This window comes from Saccostrea echinata, unplaced genomic scaffold, assembly GCF_033153115.1.
Source record: "Saccostrea echinata isolate AGI-Se365-2 ecotype Australia unplaced genomic scaffold, CSIRO_AGI_Sech_v1 ptg000009l, whole genome shotgun sequence".
Taxonomy (NCBI): Eukaryota; Metazoa; Mollusca; class Bivalvia; order Ostreida; family Ostreidae; genus Saccostrea; species Saccostrea echinata.
The window spans coordinates 41563848-41584333 of NW_026889758.1; the positions used below are offsets into that span (position 1 = coordinate 41563848).

Sequence of the window (20486 nt, forward strand, 5' to 3'; positions counted from 1 at the left end):
ACTGGGCTAGAGGGACTGAGTTATCTAAAACGATGCTAGGTCATTGATCTACTCAGTTTAAAAACACGAAAATATACTATTTTTGTAATTAAAAACATTTCTAGAAACAAAATGAAGTTTATCTTCAAAACGTCTCTATATTCAAAATCTATATAAAGTGTTAAATGTCGGATTTTATTCCATGACGAAGGAATGTTCACAGCCCCAACCGATCTTGCGCTTTCCTTTGCGTTTAACAAGGGCCGTCAATGCATCTCTAGACGAGTTCATTGATTACTCTTGTTGACCCATCTTTAACATATGCCTATACTTTGAGATATAGTACTTTAATAGCACAAAATTAAAAAATAAATTAAAATCTATCCTTGATAGATCTATAGTGTTGCTATTTAAAAAAATGGGCTATCTTTGATCTTTGCTTGGACTTGTTTCGAATTTTTACAGAAGATTCTATCATTGTAAAGTTAGATGGTGGTACACATGTAGCACAGGCCCATAGTACGCGGGATTTTTTTGGAGCTCCCCCCCCCCACCCCTTCACTTTGAAAACGTTGCTACAGGCCTGTAACATGCTATTTGGATTAAATATTCCTGAAAATGAGTGAGCTGTTAAATACATCTTTAAAATTATACGGTTAATTATATTTAGTCTATGTTCTATGTGAAATTAAAACTATTTTTTTTAGGCATCTGCAACGTTGTGATAATAAAAGTCACTACACGCATGTAACGTTATATATGTACATGCAGTTTCCTTAGTACATGCATATTTTATTCAACAAAAGATGTTGAAACTCAGTAGCCTAAATATTATGTCATTTTAGGATATTTATGGCCATTGTATAGTAGACTTTCTACAGCTTGAGTATCTCTGACGTTTTATCAGTAAATAGTTTTTTTTAATTAGAAATCATCTGAGCACAATGAAAATTCGAATAAATTAAAAGCCGAATATCTTGGATATGGGGTAACCCATATCTATTCTTGTTTAGAGGTGTTTGTGAAGAATCACGCCCTTTGGTTGGAGCAAATAGCACGAGTTTCTTTAGAACAAGTCGTGTACATCTTTTTCTTAGAATTCCAAATTATGCAAGCGTACTTGCAGTTTTATTCCACCGTAACTAGTCAGCCCGCGGGCTGACTAATGAACAAGAATAGATATGGGTTACCCCATATCCAAGATATTCGACTTTTAATTTATTCGAATTTTCATTGTGCTCAGATGATTTCTAATAAAAAACAAGTATTTACTGACAAATTGATACTCAAGCTGTAGAAAGTCAACTATAAAAGTGCCATAAATATCCTAAAGTGACATAATATTTAGGCTACTGAGTTTCAACATCTTTTGTTGAATAAAAATATGCATGTACTAGGAAACAAACTGCATGTACATATAACGTTACATGCATGTAGTGACTTTATCACAAAGTTGCACATGCCTAAAAAATAGTTTTAATTTCACATAGAACATAGACTAAATATAATTAATAGTATAAATCAAAAAACTTATTTAATTAACACTTCACTCATTTTCAGGAATATTTAATCCAAACAGCATGTTACAGGCCTGTAGCAACGTTTTCAAAGTGAAGGGGGGGGGTGGGGGGGTGGGCTCCGAAAAAATCCCGCAGACTATGGGCCTGTGCTACATGTGTATGTACCATCTAAATTTCCAATTATAGAGTTTTCTGTAAACAAGTCCAAGCCGTTATGGATTATCAAAGATAGCCCAATTTTTTAAATAGCAAAACTATAGATCTATCAAGTATAAATTTAATTTATTTTTTAATTTTGTGCTATTAAAGTACAATCACTCAAAGTAAAGGCAGATGTTAAAGATGGGACAACCTGTCACCTTTTAAAGTAATCAGTGAACTGCCTTTGTTATAAACGCAAAGGAAAGCGCGAGGTCGGTTGCGGCTGTGGAGCATCACTGAATATTCCTTCGTCATAGAATAGAATCCGACATTAGATTTTGAATATGCAGCTGTTTTGAAGATAAACTTAATTTTTGTTTCTAGAAATGTTTTTATTTACAAAAATAGTATATTTCGGTTTTTTATAGTGAGTAGATCGATGACCTAGCATCGTTTAAATAGATAACTCAGCCCCTCTAGCCCAGTCTAGGGCTTGAGTAAAAAAAATTGCACTTTTTATGAAACTGGTGTATAGTTCTAAACTTCTTCATGTCTGTAGAAAATCTATATGATCTTAGCGTCACTAGCGAACGGTGCACTCACCTGTGCTTGCAAGACCAAATAGCCTAGGTCTACACACGTGCGAAGATCCTTTCCGACGAGTTCGGAATATCACGTTGCTGTTCAGAGAAGTTACGATTGCAGGTGTTTAACCAAAATAACCATTCCGTTATTTAAAAAAAAGAGAAAAAAAAACAGAGTTAATGATTAACATTCTCACTCAAAAGAAATATACGGCAATTAACGAACTATAATCATGACAGTAATATAATTGGTGAAAAGAGTTATCATTATCAATCGAAGTATGACCTATATATTTTCGTGAAAAAGACTGAGGAGGCAGCGAGCGTAGGAATATGAAAACTTTTTATTTGCTTTTCTGGGGAAAAAGTGATTTTCTTAAAATCTTTTTACGTTAATTTTGTTTACTTTAAGGTATTAAATATACATCATTATTCTTAACATTTGGTGTAATGTTGTATCTGCTGATCATGAATGGAACTATTTTCTTCGGAGCAATTGTGTGAAGAGTACCTGACTTTAGTAATATATCTTGAATAGATAATATGCACTGATCGAATATATTAAAAAAAAAAAAAACACTGGCAGATTTAGAAGAGGTTCAGGGGGCCTGCAAGCCCCCTTTTTGTATCCAAAATATACACAAGATTTAATAAATCAATTTTTATGTGGCTTTGGGCCCCTACCCCGACCCAAAACTGGTCGGGCCCCCTTTTCTAGATTCCTTTATTCGCCACTGAAAAAAAGAATGTGTTGTTCTCTTGGATGTCGATATCTGAATTATATTTTAATTAAACATCCTGTCTAATATATCATGGGCGCCCATAATAGGACGACTATTTGTTTTTTAAAATAAAGTGGTTCTTACAAATGTTAAAAAAAACTTACAAACGGCTAAGTAATTATTTAATTCATCTAGAACAAAAGTTAGTTTAGTTATTTGCTTACATAATCTAACTTTTATAAATTAGCACGAAAGTCGTGCGATCGTATACAAATACTCAGAAGCAATCTTCATATTTAATGAACGTATAGGTGAATAAATTGCCTCTCATCGCTATACGTATACCCCCACCCCCGAAATAAATAGAATGTTTTCCTTCGCAGCCGGTTATGTAAGTACAAGTGAGGATGGAGCTTTACAGAAGCAGGTGATGAATTCCGAGAGAAAGGCACTGCCTATTTTATATACATGTACATTCCTAGGGACGTGGTTTTCTGAACCGATGTCACTGTTACTCAAAGACCTAGCTAGAAATTCTCTCTCTCTCTTTGAAATGCAGGCCCGTCGATCGTAAAAAAAATGACAAAATAATTTCAATTTTTATTATTTACATTTGCAAATATTTTTCTTAGATGAACCTATTTGAAGAGAAAATATGTTCAATTCTGTACAAACTTATTAGGGGGTCAGAGGTCATGGCGTGACCGTATCACACAGCGAGATGATATCTTGTCTACATATTTCTGTCCCGGTGACACTGGTTTCGGAACTTCTAAGCCGTTAAAGCGATGATAAAGATAAAATTATTGAAACATATATGTTTTTTTTCGTTCAACAAATGATCATTAGTTCTTTCTTCGGTGTGAAGAATGTTTTTAATTAGCCTAAAATCACGCTTACCTTTTTAACCCGAAATTCCTTTGAAGGTATGTAAACTGAAGACGATATCACCGCTTTTGACTTCATATAAAGAACTCATACAATAATAGTAAGATCATTCTCAGTAGCGATCATTGTTTTTTTTTTGTTTTTTTTTTTTGTTTTTTTTAATTATGAATAGATATTTCCTGAACTGGACTGCTGAACAGCAATATAAGTATTCAAATGTTGGAGCGAGGCGAACTCTCAAGACCAAACAGCTTCTAGGTCACTTCGCGTCACAACAAAGCATGAATACGGCGGGCCGTTCGTGTAATAAATGCAGTTCTTTTCAGAAAATTCGTCTCAAATGTAAATAAAAGTAATAAACAACAATGTTAAAAAGTTCTCTGGGAAATGAACTTGGTTGGTACCTGATCAAATCTGAGAAGCCCTTATTAGGGCTTCACAGGATTTGATCACGTGACCAACCAAGTTCATTTCCCAGAGAACTTTTTAACATTGTTGTTTATTTCTTAAATAAGTATCTCATCTCCCAAGCCCAAAGCCCAAAGTAAGCTTTTCTGTTCATAATTCTTCAGCTTTGTTTGCTTTCTTGGCGTATATAAGCGTTATCGTCGTTGTCGTTCTAAAGTTACTTGTAAAATTTTCTAATTTTTATCTTATCATAAAAACTGGGCCATAACAACGAAAATTAACATAGAATATTTTTGATTAAGTTTTGTTCAAATGAAGGGTCACATCCTCTTTTAACGGATACATGTAGTAAAAATTAGATGGGGTCCAGGCGCGGATCAAGGAATTATTTTTCCACGGGGCGGGGGGAGGGGGGGAGGGGATCCCAATAAAAAAATATTTCAACCCAGAAATTTCTTGACGAGCCAAAAAAAAAAAAAGAAATTCTTTTCACAAACGTGAAAAACCTATTTCGTGTGTGTGTTTGTGTGCTTTGGGGGGGGGGGTCGTTGACTTTTAAAGCTTCATACCTAAGACTTTTCATACCATTTTAACACAGATCCGCGTTATCGAGGAAGGGTCTGCGTTTTCTAGGGGGGGATGGTTACTTTTACTTGCTTTTGTATATACATTTAACTGCCCCAAACCCCCTCTAGATCCGCGCATGGGGTCATTTGAAAATAGTATTCTCAAGAACCCCTGGACTAAAATGAGAAAATTTCCAACATAGCATACATTCATTTTATTTTTCAAATCTTGATTCCAGGGAGAAGGTTTGGGCCGGAAAGAGTGTTCATAATTTAACATAGGAATTTATATATCCCCCCAAACGAAGTGTGTTGGTTTGGGGTAGGGGTGTTTTGAGTCTTGGAATCACTGTCCGTCTGCCTAGCTGTCCGTCTGTACGTGATAGTTTGCCCAGGATATAACTTTGTTATGAAGAAACTGGAAGGTCATACTTGGTACAAAGATTACTAATGATCCGAGGGTGTGTCATGGTTTTGATCCAACATCATTCCGGCAAGTTCAAGGTCACTTTAAAAAAATAGCAAAGTTTTGTCCGACTCATTTATCTGTAATAGAGAGTCACCAGAAGCTCACTGGATACAGGAATTGCTTATGACAAAAAGGGTTTGCCACGACCTTCATTCGAGGTCATTCCTGTAAGTTCAAGGTCACTGACAGAAAAGTGTAAGATTACTGTATGTGCTATAATTTTGGAAGCTCATACTAGGAACAAAGATTGCTTATGATCCACCGGTTTGAGATAACATAGTACTAGATTGGCAGAAGAAGTGGCAAAACTCGTGCCTGGATTATAAATTTATAAGGGGTGGGAGGAACACAGGAAACTTTTTCTCAGATTGCTTGAGATGGGTTTGTCCTGACCTTGAATAGAGGTTTTTCCCGCAAGTTCAAGGTCACTGGCAGATAAATATTAATTTTTTTTCCATACTATAACTTTGTAATATAAAATCACTGGAAGCTATTACTTGATACAGAGATTGCTTATGATCCAAGGATGTGTTTTGACCTTGATCCAAGGTCTTTCTGGTAAGTTCAAGGTCACTGACAGAAAAGTGCAATATTCTTTTTCAGGCATATCTTGGTCATAGAGTATCACTGGAAGCTCATAATTAGTTCAAAGGTTGTTTTTGACCTTAAAATAGGTCATTTAGGCAAGTTCATGGTCACTGATATAATAAGTGTAAAATTCAAAAAGGTCTAGTCGCCCACGTGGCGCAGTGGTAAGAGTGTCTCCTCTAGAGTCGTGGATTAAGGAGTTGATCCTTATGTCGCAGGTTCGAATCCCACTATGGGACGCAGAGACCGATCCTTCAGATGAGACCGTATAAACTGAAGTCCCGTCTGGCAGTAGGTGCTGGCACGAAAAAGATCCTTCACTGTTCAATGGCCATGAGTGCCGAGTATAGGTCAAAATTTGCAGATCTCCATCGGCAAATATGGTGGCGTCTCCACATGATTGAAAAATTCTCGAGAGGGACGTTAAACAACATACACACAAACAAACAAACAAAAAGGTCTTTAATTTTGTAATAGAAAAAATTGCATGCATTTGCATTTCACTGAAAAGATGATAAATATATCATCCAAAGTGTGTAATGGCCTTGACTTAAATTCGAGGTCACTTAGAATATCATGTTTTGGATGAATAGTCTGAAAGAATACGTGACTGTGATTTTTTTTTGTCGATGACATACAGATGGTGTTTGCTCTTAACCAGCTGCAGAATGTGTCCTGGCTTGACGCACGATTATTTGGACAAGTTCAAGTTCACTGACAGGGGAATTTTACATTCTTTTACTGTCTTTCTACTGTTGAAACATTGGAAGTTGATGCCCCTTACAGGATTGTTTATAACCTTAAGATGTTGCATGACCTTGACTCAAGGTCGCTATGTTCTGTCCGGAGCTCCGACGGAAGACCTATTCGTTGCATTGCAACGAGCTCGGCTCTAGTTTATAGCATATTTTCCTTTAGAGGACAAACACAGTAACCCACCAGAAAAATTCTACTCATCATTTTTTCTTTATTTTTATTCTTATTGGATGATTTATAATTCTAACATATTTGTTGCACTCCTGACCAAAAGCATTGGGACCTTTAAAGTAGAATTGTGAAGTGAAAATTACATAAGAACTTGTTCTGTTGTTTCAGTGAAGTTGAGGAGGAATTATTTGAATTTTATGACAATTTTTTAGTGTGTTTATTTTTAACATTCATTAAAAAAATCACAAAAAAGATAAAAACACATCTGAATTGATAAAATTGAAAAAGGAAGGATTTTAATAATAAAACTGTCAATAATTTAGTATTAAATTATACAAAAAGATCATTATTAATTAATGAATACTTCTAAGCATGAATAGAAGTGTTTTCGTCACACAACTTGAATCTTTAAAAAATGTGTTGCACTCCTGACCATAGAAATATAGATCTGAAGCACAGATAGATCCTGTAATTGATAAATCTATTTGGTAAAAATGTTCTTTGTATCTTTCTTTTCCAAAATAAAAATCAGAAAATCATATAATGATAATAGTTTTTTCATGCTTGGGAGCAAAACATCAAATGTTGCACTCCTGACATTTTTGGGTATGCACCTATACTTGACTCAAATTAATGCTGCTTGTGATTTATATAACATTTTAACGTTTTAAAATGTATATCAGTTATTGTTTTACACTTCGAAAATTCTTTTTTGTCTTAATTTTCTTTCAGAATTTTATAATTGATGTTTTTTTGTCAACACTACATTTTTTTCTGTTGCACTCCTGACATGGTATAACATTTTTTAAACATCAACCATGACCACAACTTGATTAAACAAAAGTTACTACAGCCTACATTTAAAGCTCAATACTTTGAATATTATCAGGAAAGTCTTTATTTTCAACATAAAGCATTATTATTTATTTCACAGATCTCCAAAAAATATTGAAATTTCAAAATGTCACAAAAAGGTGTTGCACTCCTGACAATTTTAGCATCATTTTTGGGCATAACTTTTTTGTTAATTGAGATATCAACGAGATATTTGGCAGGTATTTAGACACTATCTAAAGACATATGCTGAGACATAGAAATCTATTTTCATTGCCTGTATTTTTAGTGTGGGTTGATAAATATGCGTTTGGTCATTTTTTTTTAATTCACCCCTATGTTAATCCCATTATCACAACCACATTCAAATTTTCCATAACTAATTTCGTTAATCATGAAAACATACTCCGGATAATAAATATAGATAAGTGCAGTTTGCGTTTTATTTCTAACTTTGGTCAACGAGTATTAAATTAGGGTGTTAAATTACCCCTTTGAAAAGTTAAAATTATTTTAATAAGTCATTATAAACTTACTTTCTGTGATCATTCTATAAATCCACTGGGATAGTTTGTATAAAGACATTAGGATAAAGCTCATATGATTTTGATTGCCTACTGACAGCTCGGATGCAGTTCTCAACACTGTCAAATACATGTACCTTTAGATTACATGAATTGTATGTTAACTTTACGCATGCGCATAAATTCAAAGGCAGGTAATGAAGTTTTCCATTGTACCTACTGAATTTGGAGCGGTAAACGTTTTAAATCATTTTTTACTTCTGGATTTAGTAATTCAAGCAGAAAATTGGATGTTTTTATGGATGTAAACTCTAAAAAAGTAGAGTCTGCTTTATGATTTAGCAAAAAGTTTTTGTATACATCATTTGATTGTTTTCAAAATTAACTGATTTCAGTTTTTCATTTTATTTTTACTTATCAAAGTTTGCTAAGCTTCTTGCTCGATAATTATACATCAGCGGTTAAGTCTGACAAATTTTCAAAGGAAATTTTTCAAAAGAAAGTAAAGTAAAAACGACGCATGTGTGTTAAAGCACCTGTTTTCTTACTGACATTTTTCTCGACTGATTCTTTTCTCCATTCAAAATGATAGATATACAGCACTTAATTCGATTAGAAATTCCATCGACCATGCTGTCGTATTCATAAACAGAATGTATTTAAAGTTTAAAATTGCTAATGTATTTACTTTTCCTCCGTCAATATACTTTTTGAAGTAAATAATAATTGATATATCAAAAGCACCTTTATTTCTGTCACTGTTTTAGATTAATGCATTTCTGCAGAATTGAGAACCATCGTACAAAGAAGGGTGCAAATGATTCGACTACGTCAGTACTTTCTTTCAAAACGTGAAACCATGCCCTTCTATTTTAATGAACAATAAACGCATCTTTATTGTGAGAATTGGGCCTAGGAACTGAAATTCAGGTAGTTTATAATGTCAAATATTGATCGAATAGAGTGAAGGAGAAACTTTTTTTAATAAGTTGAACTGCCTTTGCCTTTTCTTATACACAAACCTTTCTTATTCTTATTTTTAACTGGCGCCATGACAGCAAAGTTAACCATTGAAATGTGTGTCCTTGCTTTAAGGTTCATAAACCCTCTACTCACTCATATAAAATGTTGCTTTAACTTTCATGACTTCCTGAAGGAAATGTATTTTATAAGTAAAATACAAAAATTATATCATAGTTTGCGGAGAAAAATTAAACACAAAGAAACATTTAAACCTGACAAATCTTTAAAGGAATAATAGACATTTATGTCATTTAGAGTTATCTCTCTTATCAGAGTATCAATGAACCATAAAATTACGTTTAGCCAGAGAATATAAGTTGGCCGGTGTTATACAGTATTTTATTTGACCAGAAAGGTTTTATAATACGGTACCAACACCAAAAGAAAATCAAAGATCAGAAAAAAATGTTCACTATGTATATCAGTAGTTTATTACGTGGAATAAATAACAAACTAAATTTCAGTCATTTCATCTCCATTCAAATGTTAAACTAGGATCACCTTGGCAGACCAATTTCATTAACTGTAGCTACTGATATAATAATCTTAAATGTTCATAAAAGACACATAATACCCTAACTGTGTTTCCATATCAGTTGCTGCAAATATACCAGCTAATCATCATTGACAATGTTTCATCAAAGCATGCATGGATCAGACATTATGCAACATTCAACATAAAAAAATTGAAATTTGCTTCAAATTGACCTTCTTTTAAATCTAAGTATGGATTGCCTTAGTGCATTTCATACAGTGATTTGTTAAAGTTGTAAAAGAAATAAATATTCAAATTCACCAAATTTACAGCAAAAGATGTCTCATAGAAGTTTTATTAAATTTTAGAGTGAATTCATGAAACATAGGGATTTTGAACTTTTTTTCAGTTTAGAATACAACACAGCACACACATAAACATACACACACACAAATTATTCCAGTTATTAGTGATGTGATTTAAAAATTGAAAAATACTATTTTCCCATGCATAATTTTATTCTATGCCCTTAAGTTTCAAATTTTTGTAACCAATTCATAATCTATATTCGGATGCAAAAAGTATTTTCTAACATAGATTAACTTGTTTGATGATTCTCAAATATTTCATCGAGACACTCACAGAAGGAATAGTTCGTTGGACGAATGGAAAATAATGAGTAAATGAAATAGTTACGTTTGATATGAAAAATGCATTTTGAATTAAAGTATTTAATCATATAGGCACTTGTGAGGAAGACTAATAAAAAATCATAGAACTGTACTTTATGCATAGTAACGTTAAATAATTGTTGTGTAAATATCTTCATCGGTACAGGTTTCCAAAATAGCTTCATAGTCTTCATTTGCACAATCCGCCATGCACGACGTATGAGCTGCCTAAAATATGAATAAAACGTTTACTATATATAACACCTATTTTTATGTAATATCATATGTTTCACGATTGATTATTAGATTACAAGAAAAAAATTCGATCAAACAAACTAAATATTAAATTATAAAATATTTTACTCATAGGAAAAAAATCATACAATAAGTTTTGTTTGTTTTAAATAGCGCATACCTTATTTTGCTTTGAATTATCATTGTTCTCATAAAGGGGCATATTGTAAGAGGGGTTTTCGAGAGTATGCGTATTTTTTACATTTGCCTCAGAATTTTGCTTGCTTTTGTTCCCCTTTCTTTTGTGTGCCATTTTGACCAAGCAAACAACGAGCACCACAACTCCCGCCACAGAAACTGAGATATATATGATGTGTGTTATATCTTCAACTTTGGAAATAGAATTTTCCGAAGAATTTATCGAAGCTTCTTCCAAATCTGAAACTAAAGAATAGATATTTTACGATTTCTTATTCGAACAAGAATAAATATTTCACCAAAGTTTCATGTTTCCATAATCTACTTTGGATAATTTGAGTTAAGTATAGTATATGTTAATATTTCTAATAAATTTGACCTGCTAGAGCTTTGACTTACTTTTGTTCTGCAACTTTATACACTGAATTAAAATGCAAAATATGTGGCAACTTCTCTATACTTCAAGGCCTCTGTTATAGGATGCGTTAATGATGCAAGATGGAGAATAATACATACCCTTTTCATACTGCATCCTGTATCAGCCCGAGGCACGTGCACCAATATCAGCCAGAGGATCGAAGGCCCGAGTGCTGATATTGATCGAAGGCTGACCCAGGATGTGACATACAATATGTTTATTACATACGTAGTTAATGTAAAATACAACACACATATACTTGAGTAAATACAAAAAATAATCACTTAGTAGCTTATTACATCAAAGAATAGTAATTTAAAATCAAGAGAATGTGAACGAAAACAAAGTTGTAATATCAGTACTGTATTTTAAAGGTTTAAACCACAAAGGATGTGATATATATATCCGTATCAACCCTTCAGATCCTATAAGGCCTGCAGGATCCTATCAATCCTGGAACCTGATACGGTTATTGTGACGTCAGGCATATCGCATAGGCAAAAAAATGTATTCATTACTATGTATGTAATAAACAGGAGTACATGTATAAACTTAAGGCTGATACAAAATGAATTAAAACCTCATTACCTGATTGTTTTTTGTTCATAGTACAATAAAATGAAAGATTGTTTTTGCTACCTGTTCTAAATTATGGATTAATCACAGAGAGACAATGATACATTCATCAGCATGTCCACAGGAGAATCTAATCTTTATTAAATTAACAGGAAGGGTCTGAAATATTTTAACTTTTTTCTAAGAAAAGACATAAAATGATTTTCAAGAAACTTAACAGTTCTAATAGTTAAATACAAGAAGTCTACGCCTGTAACGAACAGTTGCAAGTATAATTTACTGGTTAGTCCGATTAGAATTTTTTTTTTATCTTTTATCGTTGCTCTGCTCATTTTTTTTTTAAAGATTCTGTTTAGGATTCTGGTACGAACAAATCACTATGCATTTTCTTTACAAAGTCAGAGGACCGATAAATAATATTACTTTTTTCCTAATAATTTATAAGACAAAGATAGAGAGAGGTCACTAACCTGTTGAACAAATTACTCCAGCGTCTTTACTGTGATCACAATTTTTTATCCTCAAAAATGAATTGTTACACTGAAACAAATCCACTTCATCACCATTACACATGACGTCATTCATCAAGATCCTTCCAGTTTCGTACCCAAATACAGAAGAGGTAACGGCTGTAGCATTCTTTCTGTATCGAAACATATACATTCTCTATTTGTTCAAATTTATTATAATTAGGATATGAGATAGTATTAGCTAGATTATTAGCTAGGTCAAAGGTGTCACAAGAATAAAACACTTGCCTTGAGAATCCCAGCATGAAACAAACAACTGCAGCATCTCTTTCATCCCATTTGTTATCGCAAATTGTTCCCCATGAACTATTATAGAAAACCTTCACTAGTCCTTCCGCTGGTGTCTGACCACCTACCAGTCTTATTTTATCTGGATGCAAAAATCTTATTGATGATTCGTATTTATTGACACGCAGAAGTTAAAGAGTATACAGGTAACTATCAAACAGTTCCTCAGTTATCATCTCTTTACACAATTTAATTTAGAGGAAAAATTGCAGTTGAAGATCATGTATATTTCAATCATTTTTATGTTTGGAAACGTCATTAGAATTATAAAAACTTTTCCCCAATTGGATCAGAAAATTTAATTTTGCACATTAATCAAATTTTTCATATTATTTCCTTATCAGAAACAAAATTCGTATATCAGATGCTTTTAGAGTAAAAGAAAGTTTCAGTTTTTAATATAAATTTACTAACATTATGATTGTTTGTGTTCAAACAACAGGCTTTCTTCAAAAACGTTTTTGATTTCGTGATACTAGTATTTCAGACATTGCAGAATATACTTATTTTGAAATTTTGTTTTAAAGTATCTTCAGTATCAAGTTTTGAAAATAAATCATGGCATGTATTAAAGAGTAATCTGGGAGTTTGCTAATAGTTTTTTAAATTACTCTGATTCTACAAAAAGTACTCTGAAGTTGATATTAAAGGGATACTGGAGTTCCTTACGAACAACATTAATGTAGTCTTCGGAGACCAGGTCGTCCAACAAACTGTTGATATTCCCATGGGAACTAATTGTGCTCCTTATTAGCTGACCTGTTATTATATTCCTATGAATTTATTCAGAAACGTCTACTGAGAAGAAGAAAACACTTGTAATGGCCTTCATCTCGACGTTCAGTTATACAAATCGACGACGATTTGTTACCAATTAATTTTAGAGTATTGTTACCAATTAACAATTCTTACGTTCATTCATATGTCGACTCGAGATATCCCAGTGAACTTGAAATAAAATATACCACAGTCTGACACATCTGTTTCATATCTGGATGTTTTACTGACTATAGATTATGAAGGCCAATTAGCAACAAAATTGTATGACAAGACAAACGAGATGTCAAACGAGCTTTTTCATTGTCAACTTTCCTTATTTATTTAGTAATATTCTGCTATCACCTGAAAATTGTGTTTACGTCTCCCAACTTATTCGATACTCAAGAGCATGCTCTGAATGAAATAAGTGGAGAAATATCTAAATACGATCAATTTTTAAACCGAGGCAGGCCTTTGACAGATAAGTTGATGTTACAGTGATTTCAACAACCTAGTTTAAAGTCAGCATTTCGTTAATTCTATGGTCATTATAACGACTTTGTTTACAAATATAACCTATCACTGGGTCGTGTTTTGGCTGACGTGTTTCACACCAATTGTTAGGCCTTGTTTATACTAAATTTAACTACGGAATGTTCATAAGGCTCACGGCGGGTGTAACCGGTCAACAGGGGATGCTTGATCCCACCTCTGAAATTTCCGGGGGTCCGTGATTTACGAGCTGTGGGCGGATTTATATTGTTTGTGGATTTTTTAATCGTTGTCTTCACCTTCTTCATGTATAAACTACCATTTTTACGATTATTAAAATGTATTGAATAAGTTCCAATGTGTGTTAGTTTTACACATTTCACAAAAAATGATCGATGAAGGCTGATTAGAAGCGAAAGATACTGTTCATCTAAAAATGCAATCCATAGTGCTTTTGCAAATACAACCAACCTTGTGTACAATTGACTGCTGCGTATTGGTTTTGACTACATTTCTGGGGTCTTAATGTTGAGTGATTACATTGAAATATATCAAATTCACTCCCTCTGCATTCAACGTCGGACATCCAAACGGCAATGCTTTGCTGGCCAACTATTTTGAAAGACTCTGCTGTCGATCTTTTTCTAAATGAAATTTAATTTTTTTTTTAAATCATAAAAACTGTAGCATTATTTGAGATACTTACATGTATGAACTAAGTTTTTTTTCTAAAATCTGAGAATCTCTCTCTCTCTCTCTCTCTCTCTCTCTCTCTCTCTCTCTCTCTCTCTCTCTCTCTCTCTCTTACCTTGAAAATCCAAGCATTAAACAGACAACAGCAGCGTCTCTATCGTCCCAACCGTCAAAACAAATTGATCCCCAAACACCCCTATACATAATCTCCACTCGGCCTTCAGTGGTCGATGATCCATTTACAAGTCTGATTTTTTCTGTATTGAATGTATACATACTTTGATGATTATAATTAATTTATTTTCCATCTCATTTTTGGATTCAACACCTTTCTTTGTAGCAATTCTTTATAATGCATAATAATGCTATTAATTTTTTTGATCACATCTTTACAAGAACCTTAAACATCATTTTACATTGCAAAATTTTCGATTTTCATCCAACACACGTTCAATTGTTCTAGCATAAGCGTCCATCCTTTATCGTACACCAGCTGGAATTTATTATCGGTATTTATTTTTTAAGTTACTGACTAAGGTTTGAGAGAAGAAAATACATTATGGTTTTTTACATCTCATTTACCCTCAAAATCATGAGAGTTTTTTTAATTTGTTTCATTTTTGGATGAAGCCACAAAAACAGAATTTTCGCACTCAAAATGTACTCGGAAATAAACTTTCTTTCAAATTTGTCATTTGGCAAATCTCGGATGTCTTTAATGAGGTAGGAATCGACCGAGGTGTGCCGTGTGTAAGTTTTGCGTAAGATAATATGCGTAATGTTTCTTGTGGTTAACTTGCCGCATCAAAATCATCAGAAGCAATGAATGTGACCAAAGCCATTTTTTTTCTATTATGATGTACATGTAGAACACGCATGTAATGAAATATATGGAGATAACGAACAGTATTCAAGCTCAAAAGTCCATTAAACAATACAAAATAGGAGCAGAGTAATCACGGACCTCCAACATCAGAGGTGGGATCAGGTGCCATGGAGGAGTGAGCATCCCCTGCCGACCGATCATACCCGCCGTGTGCTCCGTGTCATGATCGGGAAATAACGGAAAAATCTTTCGACAATTCAGTGTGTAAATAATGGCCTAACAATTAGTATGAAAAACGTCAATCAGCATTTGACTCAATGATAAATTGTATTTGCTGACAAGGTCATTGTATCGACCATAGAACTTACGAAATGATGACTTTAAACGAGACAGCTGATATTCTTGTTTCATCAGCTTGTTTGTCGATAATTTACCTCGTTTCAGAAAATGTACATACGTAGAGCATGCTCTTGCGTATCAAATCAACTGAGAGATATATACCCCGTGCAGGTGATGAAGGTATATTGCTGCATAAGTAAAGGAAGTTGACGATTGAAAAGTTAAAGTCATCACGTTTATCATAAAGCTTGGTGGTTAGATTACCATTAACGTCTTTTTCAAGTAAAATATCCAAATATGAAACAGATGTGTCAGACTCTGTAGTATCTTTTATCTCAAGCTCACCAGGATATATCGTATCGACATAAGAATGGAAATAGCCATTGTTAATTGACAATACGTCGTCGATATATCTAAATGTCGAGTTGAAGGCCACAGCAAGTGTTTTCTTCTTTTCACGTACAAGATTTTGGACAAATTCTGCTTCATATGAATACAAAAAAGGTCCGCTAATAACGGGGTTTAAGTGATTCCTTTAAATGAAATATAGTAATAGGTGGAAATACTGTCATTCATTTTTATGAAAATACTTCTTCCGTTTATTGTGCACTACATTAGTCTTTATATTGTAAAATTGTGACTTCAATTGGTTTCCAGGCGTTATTTATCTAAAAGTATAATTTATTATTCACACTGTGCTTTCTTTGAAACAGAAAAAAAACTCCTTTGTCTTACATTTGTTTCTTTCTATAGGGAATAATTCGACATGTCCCTCGAATATATTACCTAACGTTTTAACACATTTAACGCCATCGGAGAAAATACAAAACATGCATGGTAGCATTCTGTAATCAACACATGAGTTATTGGTTAACACGTCTTTTAGACTTCTGTTTCTTTGTTAAGTCAAACAGTGAGAGTGACTAGTCCACTTTAACTATGTTTTAACACAGATTTTGTGGGTAACTGCACATGTACGACTGTCGTGAAAAAATATGTCAGTCCTGTCAAAGTTCAAAGAGGCTCCCAAAAAGACTGTCGTACATTGAAAAACCACATATTTTAAAATCGTAGGTCTCTCATTAACAAAAGTAGAACGTTCTAAGGCATCACACAAAAACCTACGACAAGGAATCGTAAGCAAATGCCTACATTGCTGACAAATTTTGAACATGTCAAAAAAAATTACTTAAAAGGGAAATAGAATTAGATTTTCTCCGCATATTTACGACTGTCAATTGATGCTCAATACAAACTGAAGTGTGTTTATTTTAAAAAGTTTTTGTTCTGAATTAGGCAAATTCCTTTGAATTGCTAGGCCTTAAGGCATAAAGATTAAAGAAGCATAAAGAAGGTGTATCTGATCGTATTATCTTTTTAGAATGTGATCGCTAAAAAGGAAATAAACGTGTAGCTAAATTTATTTAATACTTGCCTGGTACACAAATAACTCCTGCATCCTCACTATGTATACAATTCTCAGTCCCAAGTTTCGGTTTTTTACAATGCGCTATATTTCTGTCATCCTCACCACATTCTACATCATCCATCCAGATAATTCCTTTTCCTTTTCCAAAGAAAGCACTCCTCTTAGCAACTGCGTTTTTCCTAAGAGCAATATTTAAGAAAAGTAAAAACAAACTTTTGAATAGAATTCAGAATAAACTTTACAGAATTTCACACATATACATAATCAATGTTAAAGGTCTGAAATCTAAAGAAAAGGATGAATCTAATGAAATGATTGCTTGCAGGCACCTATAATAAACTGTTTCATTCTATTAAGGTACTTAAAAAACGAGTCGATCCCTATAAGATATGTAGAAAGGGGCATGAAACTCTTTTCATGCTTCATTATATTTATAACTGTACAAATTGCGTTATTGGAATTACTATTTCTATTCAACATACACGCACATGTACTGAAATAAAAAGAAGAACGGTATAAAGTAAATCAACTATCTAACAAAAATATATTAGAGTAAATTACAGTTTACTATAATAAACTATATTTTACTATGGTATCAAAGTATTTACTTAAGTAAATCGAACTATTTACTATAGTAAATCAAAGTTTTACTATAATAAATGAAAGTACTTTTTCTATGAATTTCAAATGGTTTATTTTATTTTCTCCAAGTCTTACATGCATTTTTTTAAATATATTTAAAGGAAGTATTACTTGTATATTAAAATTTATTTCTAAAACTTATATCATTGGTGGGCAACTGTGGAGATATTCTAGCCCTAAATCTCAAAACAGTTCTAGAGTTAAGTTTCATAGTAAATCAAAGTATCAAAGTATTTACTGTAGTTAACTATGGTAAACTATACTTCACTATCCTAACAAAAAAGTACTATAGTAAATTATAGTTAACTATAGTTTACTATTGTGTCAAAGTTTCACTATAGTAAATCAAAGCTTTTACTAAAGTTGATCAAAGTATTTTTACTATGAATTTCAGATCGTTATGTTTCATTTTTTTTAACGTCCTACAAGCAATTTTCTTATATTAAAAGGAAATACTACATGCATAATTATATACTATTCCAAAAATTTATATCGTTGCTATCTATTTTTCGAAATATTAAGGCTCTAAATCTTCAAAAAATCCAACTAAAAGTTTCAAATTTAATATAAGTATCAAAGTATTTACTATATTTTACTATAGTAAACTATAGTTAACAATAGTAATTTTTTGTTAGGATATAGTAATTTTTTGTAAGAGAGACGTTACCTTGAAAATCCCAACATCCCACAGATGACAGCAGCGTCATTGTTATCCCAGTAATCGTCACATACAGTTCCCCACACATCATTGAATTTCACCTCAACCCGTCCTTCATAAGCCGAGGACCCGTTGACAAGCCGTATATCTAAATAAGATATACTATTTAAAAAATCTGTTCTCACATATACACAGTTCCGAATATAACAAAGAACATTAACAGTACTTTTTCTTAGTATAGATGTAAGATATACTACTTAAAAAATCTGTTCTCACATATACACAGTTCCGAATATAACAAAGAACATTAACAGTACTTTTTCTTAGTATAGATGTCGGGTGTTTGTAGAAACAACCATCTTCCAAACAATACATCTCTCCAATTTCATTTTATTGAAAAAACAATCCATCTATATTCTGAAACATAATGTACTTTTCAACTTTTATCTATGTCGTCATTTTTTTAAAAATATAATTTATGATTAGATGTTGGAATTTCTGAGTTTTATTGTGTAGGGGTTCGGTGTCTCTTCGGTGTATATATAGAGGATCTATAGACAGTGGATTAGTTTTTATTCTTTTTGTATTAGTTTAATTCCTTTTGTGTGCAAATATTCATAATACATATTCATTTCGTTCGTCATTTAATCCTTAATCTTTTGGTTGTTGAACCTCTCGGCCATGAACTAAAGAACGACTTTGACTTGTAATTAATGTGATCAAACAGAAAGGTCCTTTGTTACAACAGTTTTCTTCAAGAAATTATATTATAGTCCTTGGAATCAAAACTAGTTCAAATAGATGTATCACTTTGCATCAGATTAAAATCTTTTATCAACTAATCAATCGAAAAAAAATTATTAATGTTTCAAATAAAAATTCAAATATTGTCTTTGTCTGTCTTCAATACGATTTATTTCCACACGGAAGCAGGCTACTGACAAATAAGGAGGGTTTATCAACAATCTCGTTTAAAGTCAACATGTCGCAGTTTCTTTGGTCGAGACAATGACCTTATTTGCAAATACAATCTGTCTTTCTGTTGTTAGGTTGAATGTTGACTAACCTATTTCATACAATTTTTTGGTAATACTAAGATGTGTACAAATTTCTCCTTTATCTGATCATGACAAAGAGCTTTCATTGGGTGTGACCGGTTGACAGGCAATGCATACTCCTCATTGCACTTGATCCCAGCTCTGAGGGGTCCGTGTTTGCTCTGCTATGAGTTTTATTCAACTTTCTATCGTCATCTCTTATTTATGCAATATACCACAATCACCTTCATATGGACTTTATGTCTCCAAGTTGATTCGATACACGAGAGCATGTTCTACATACGAAAAATATTTAAAACGAGGCAAGCTATTTACAAATAAGTTGGTCAACATTCGCAAATTCTAGGTTGATACTATGAACTTGTTAGCAAATAAGATTTATCGGTAAGTCGATTGTTGATGACGTTTTTCATACAAATTGTAAGGCCATAATTTTCACTTTGAATTGTTTACGGATTTTTCCGTTTACCCGATCATGACAAGAAGCTCACGGCGGTCTACAGGGGATACTTACTCCTCCATGGCACTTGATCCCACCTCTGATGTTTTAGAGGTCTGTGTTTGCTCTGCTCCCAATTTGTATTGTTTCAACGGACTTTTGAGCTTGATTTCTTTTCTTATTTTCACATTTCATTGTTTAACTGGACTTTTTCTGATTGTTATCTTCACGTTTCATTTGCAAATAAACTTAAAGCTTCAAGATTTAAAGGTATGAAATGATTGTTGATAATAAAGCAGTTTTTTTTTTTTGCATTGTTGCTCATATTTTAGAGGGTTATTTTCGAGTTTTAGACGTCTATATATGGGACGTAAAACAACATACAATCAACCAATCCATATTGGATTTTCTTTTTTCCCATTTATTTTCAACAGAAGGAAAGTAAACATTAATTTTATGAAAATAATGCATTTAAATACATGAAATATGGAGATAATGAACAGCAATCAAGCTCAAAAATCCATTGCAACATTACAAATCGGGAGCAGAGCAAACAAGGACCTCTAAAAACATCAGAGGTGGAATCAG

The 20486-nt window shown here is 32.9% G+C and overlaps 2 protein-coding genes across 2 annotated transcripts in view; both read right to left on the minus strand.

The window, feature by feature from the left end:
* Positions 1-9645: 9645 nt before the first annotated feature.
* On the minus strand, positions 9646-14761 carry LOC133182400 (neurotrypsin-like). The gene is made up of 6 exons (XM_061317227.1): positions 14623-14761; positions 14286-14458; positions 12500-12645; positions 12216-12384; positions 10735-10997; positions 9646-10547 (listed from the first exon to the last, which is right to left on the minus strand). Exons 1-6 carry the CDS (start codon positions 14709-14711, stop codon positions 10449-10451), a joined length of 939 nt encoding a protein of 312 aa, XP_061173211.1. The 5' UTR covers positions 14712-14761; the 3' UTR covers positions 9646-10448.
* A 2335-nt stretch (positions 14762-17096) lies between these two features.
* LOC133182738 (deleted in malignant brain tumors 1 protein-like) overlaps positions 17097-20486 on the minus strand; it is a 50164-nt gene continuing 46774 nt past the window's right edge. Inside the window, exons 11-12 of the mRNA XM_061317585.1 lie at positions 18411-18549; positions 17097-17280 (exon numbers count right to left, since the gene is read on the minus strand). Of these exons, the coding sequence (XP_061173569.1) occupies positions 17097-17280; positions 18411-18549 (323 nt within the window). The remainder of the gene's footprint in view (positions 17281-18410; positions 18550-20486) is intronic.

Coding starts and splice junctions, on each gene's coding strand:
- LOC133182400 (XM_061317227.1), bottom strand. CDS start 14,711: ATGTATAGGGGTGTTTGGGGATCAATTTGTTTTGACGGTTGGGACGAT. Junction 12,385..12,499: donor TGCTGGGATTCTCAAGGCAA/GTGTTTTATTCT, acceptor CGATACAGAAAG/AATGCTACAGCCGTTACCTC. Junction 10,998..12,215: donor TGGAGTAATTTGTTCAACAG/GTTAGTGACCTC, acceptor TCTATTCTTTAG/TTTCAGATTTGGAAGAAGCT.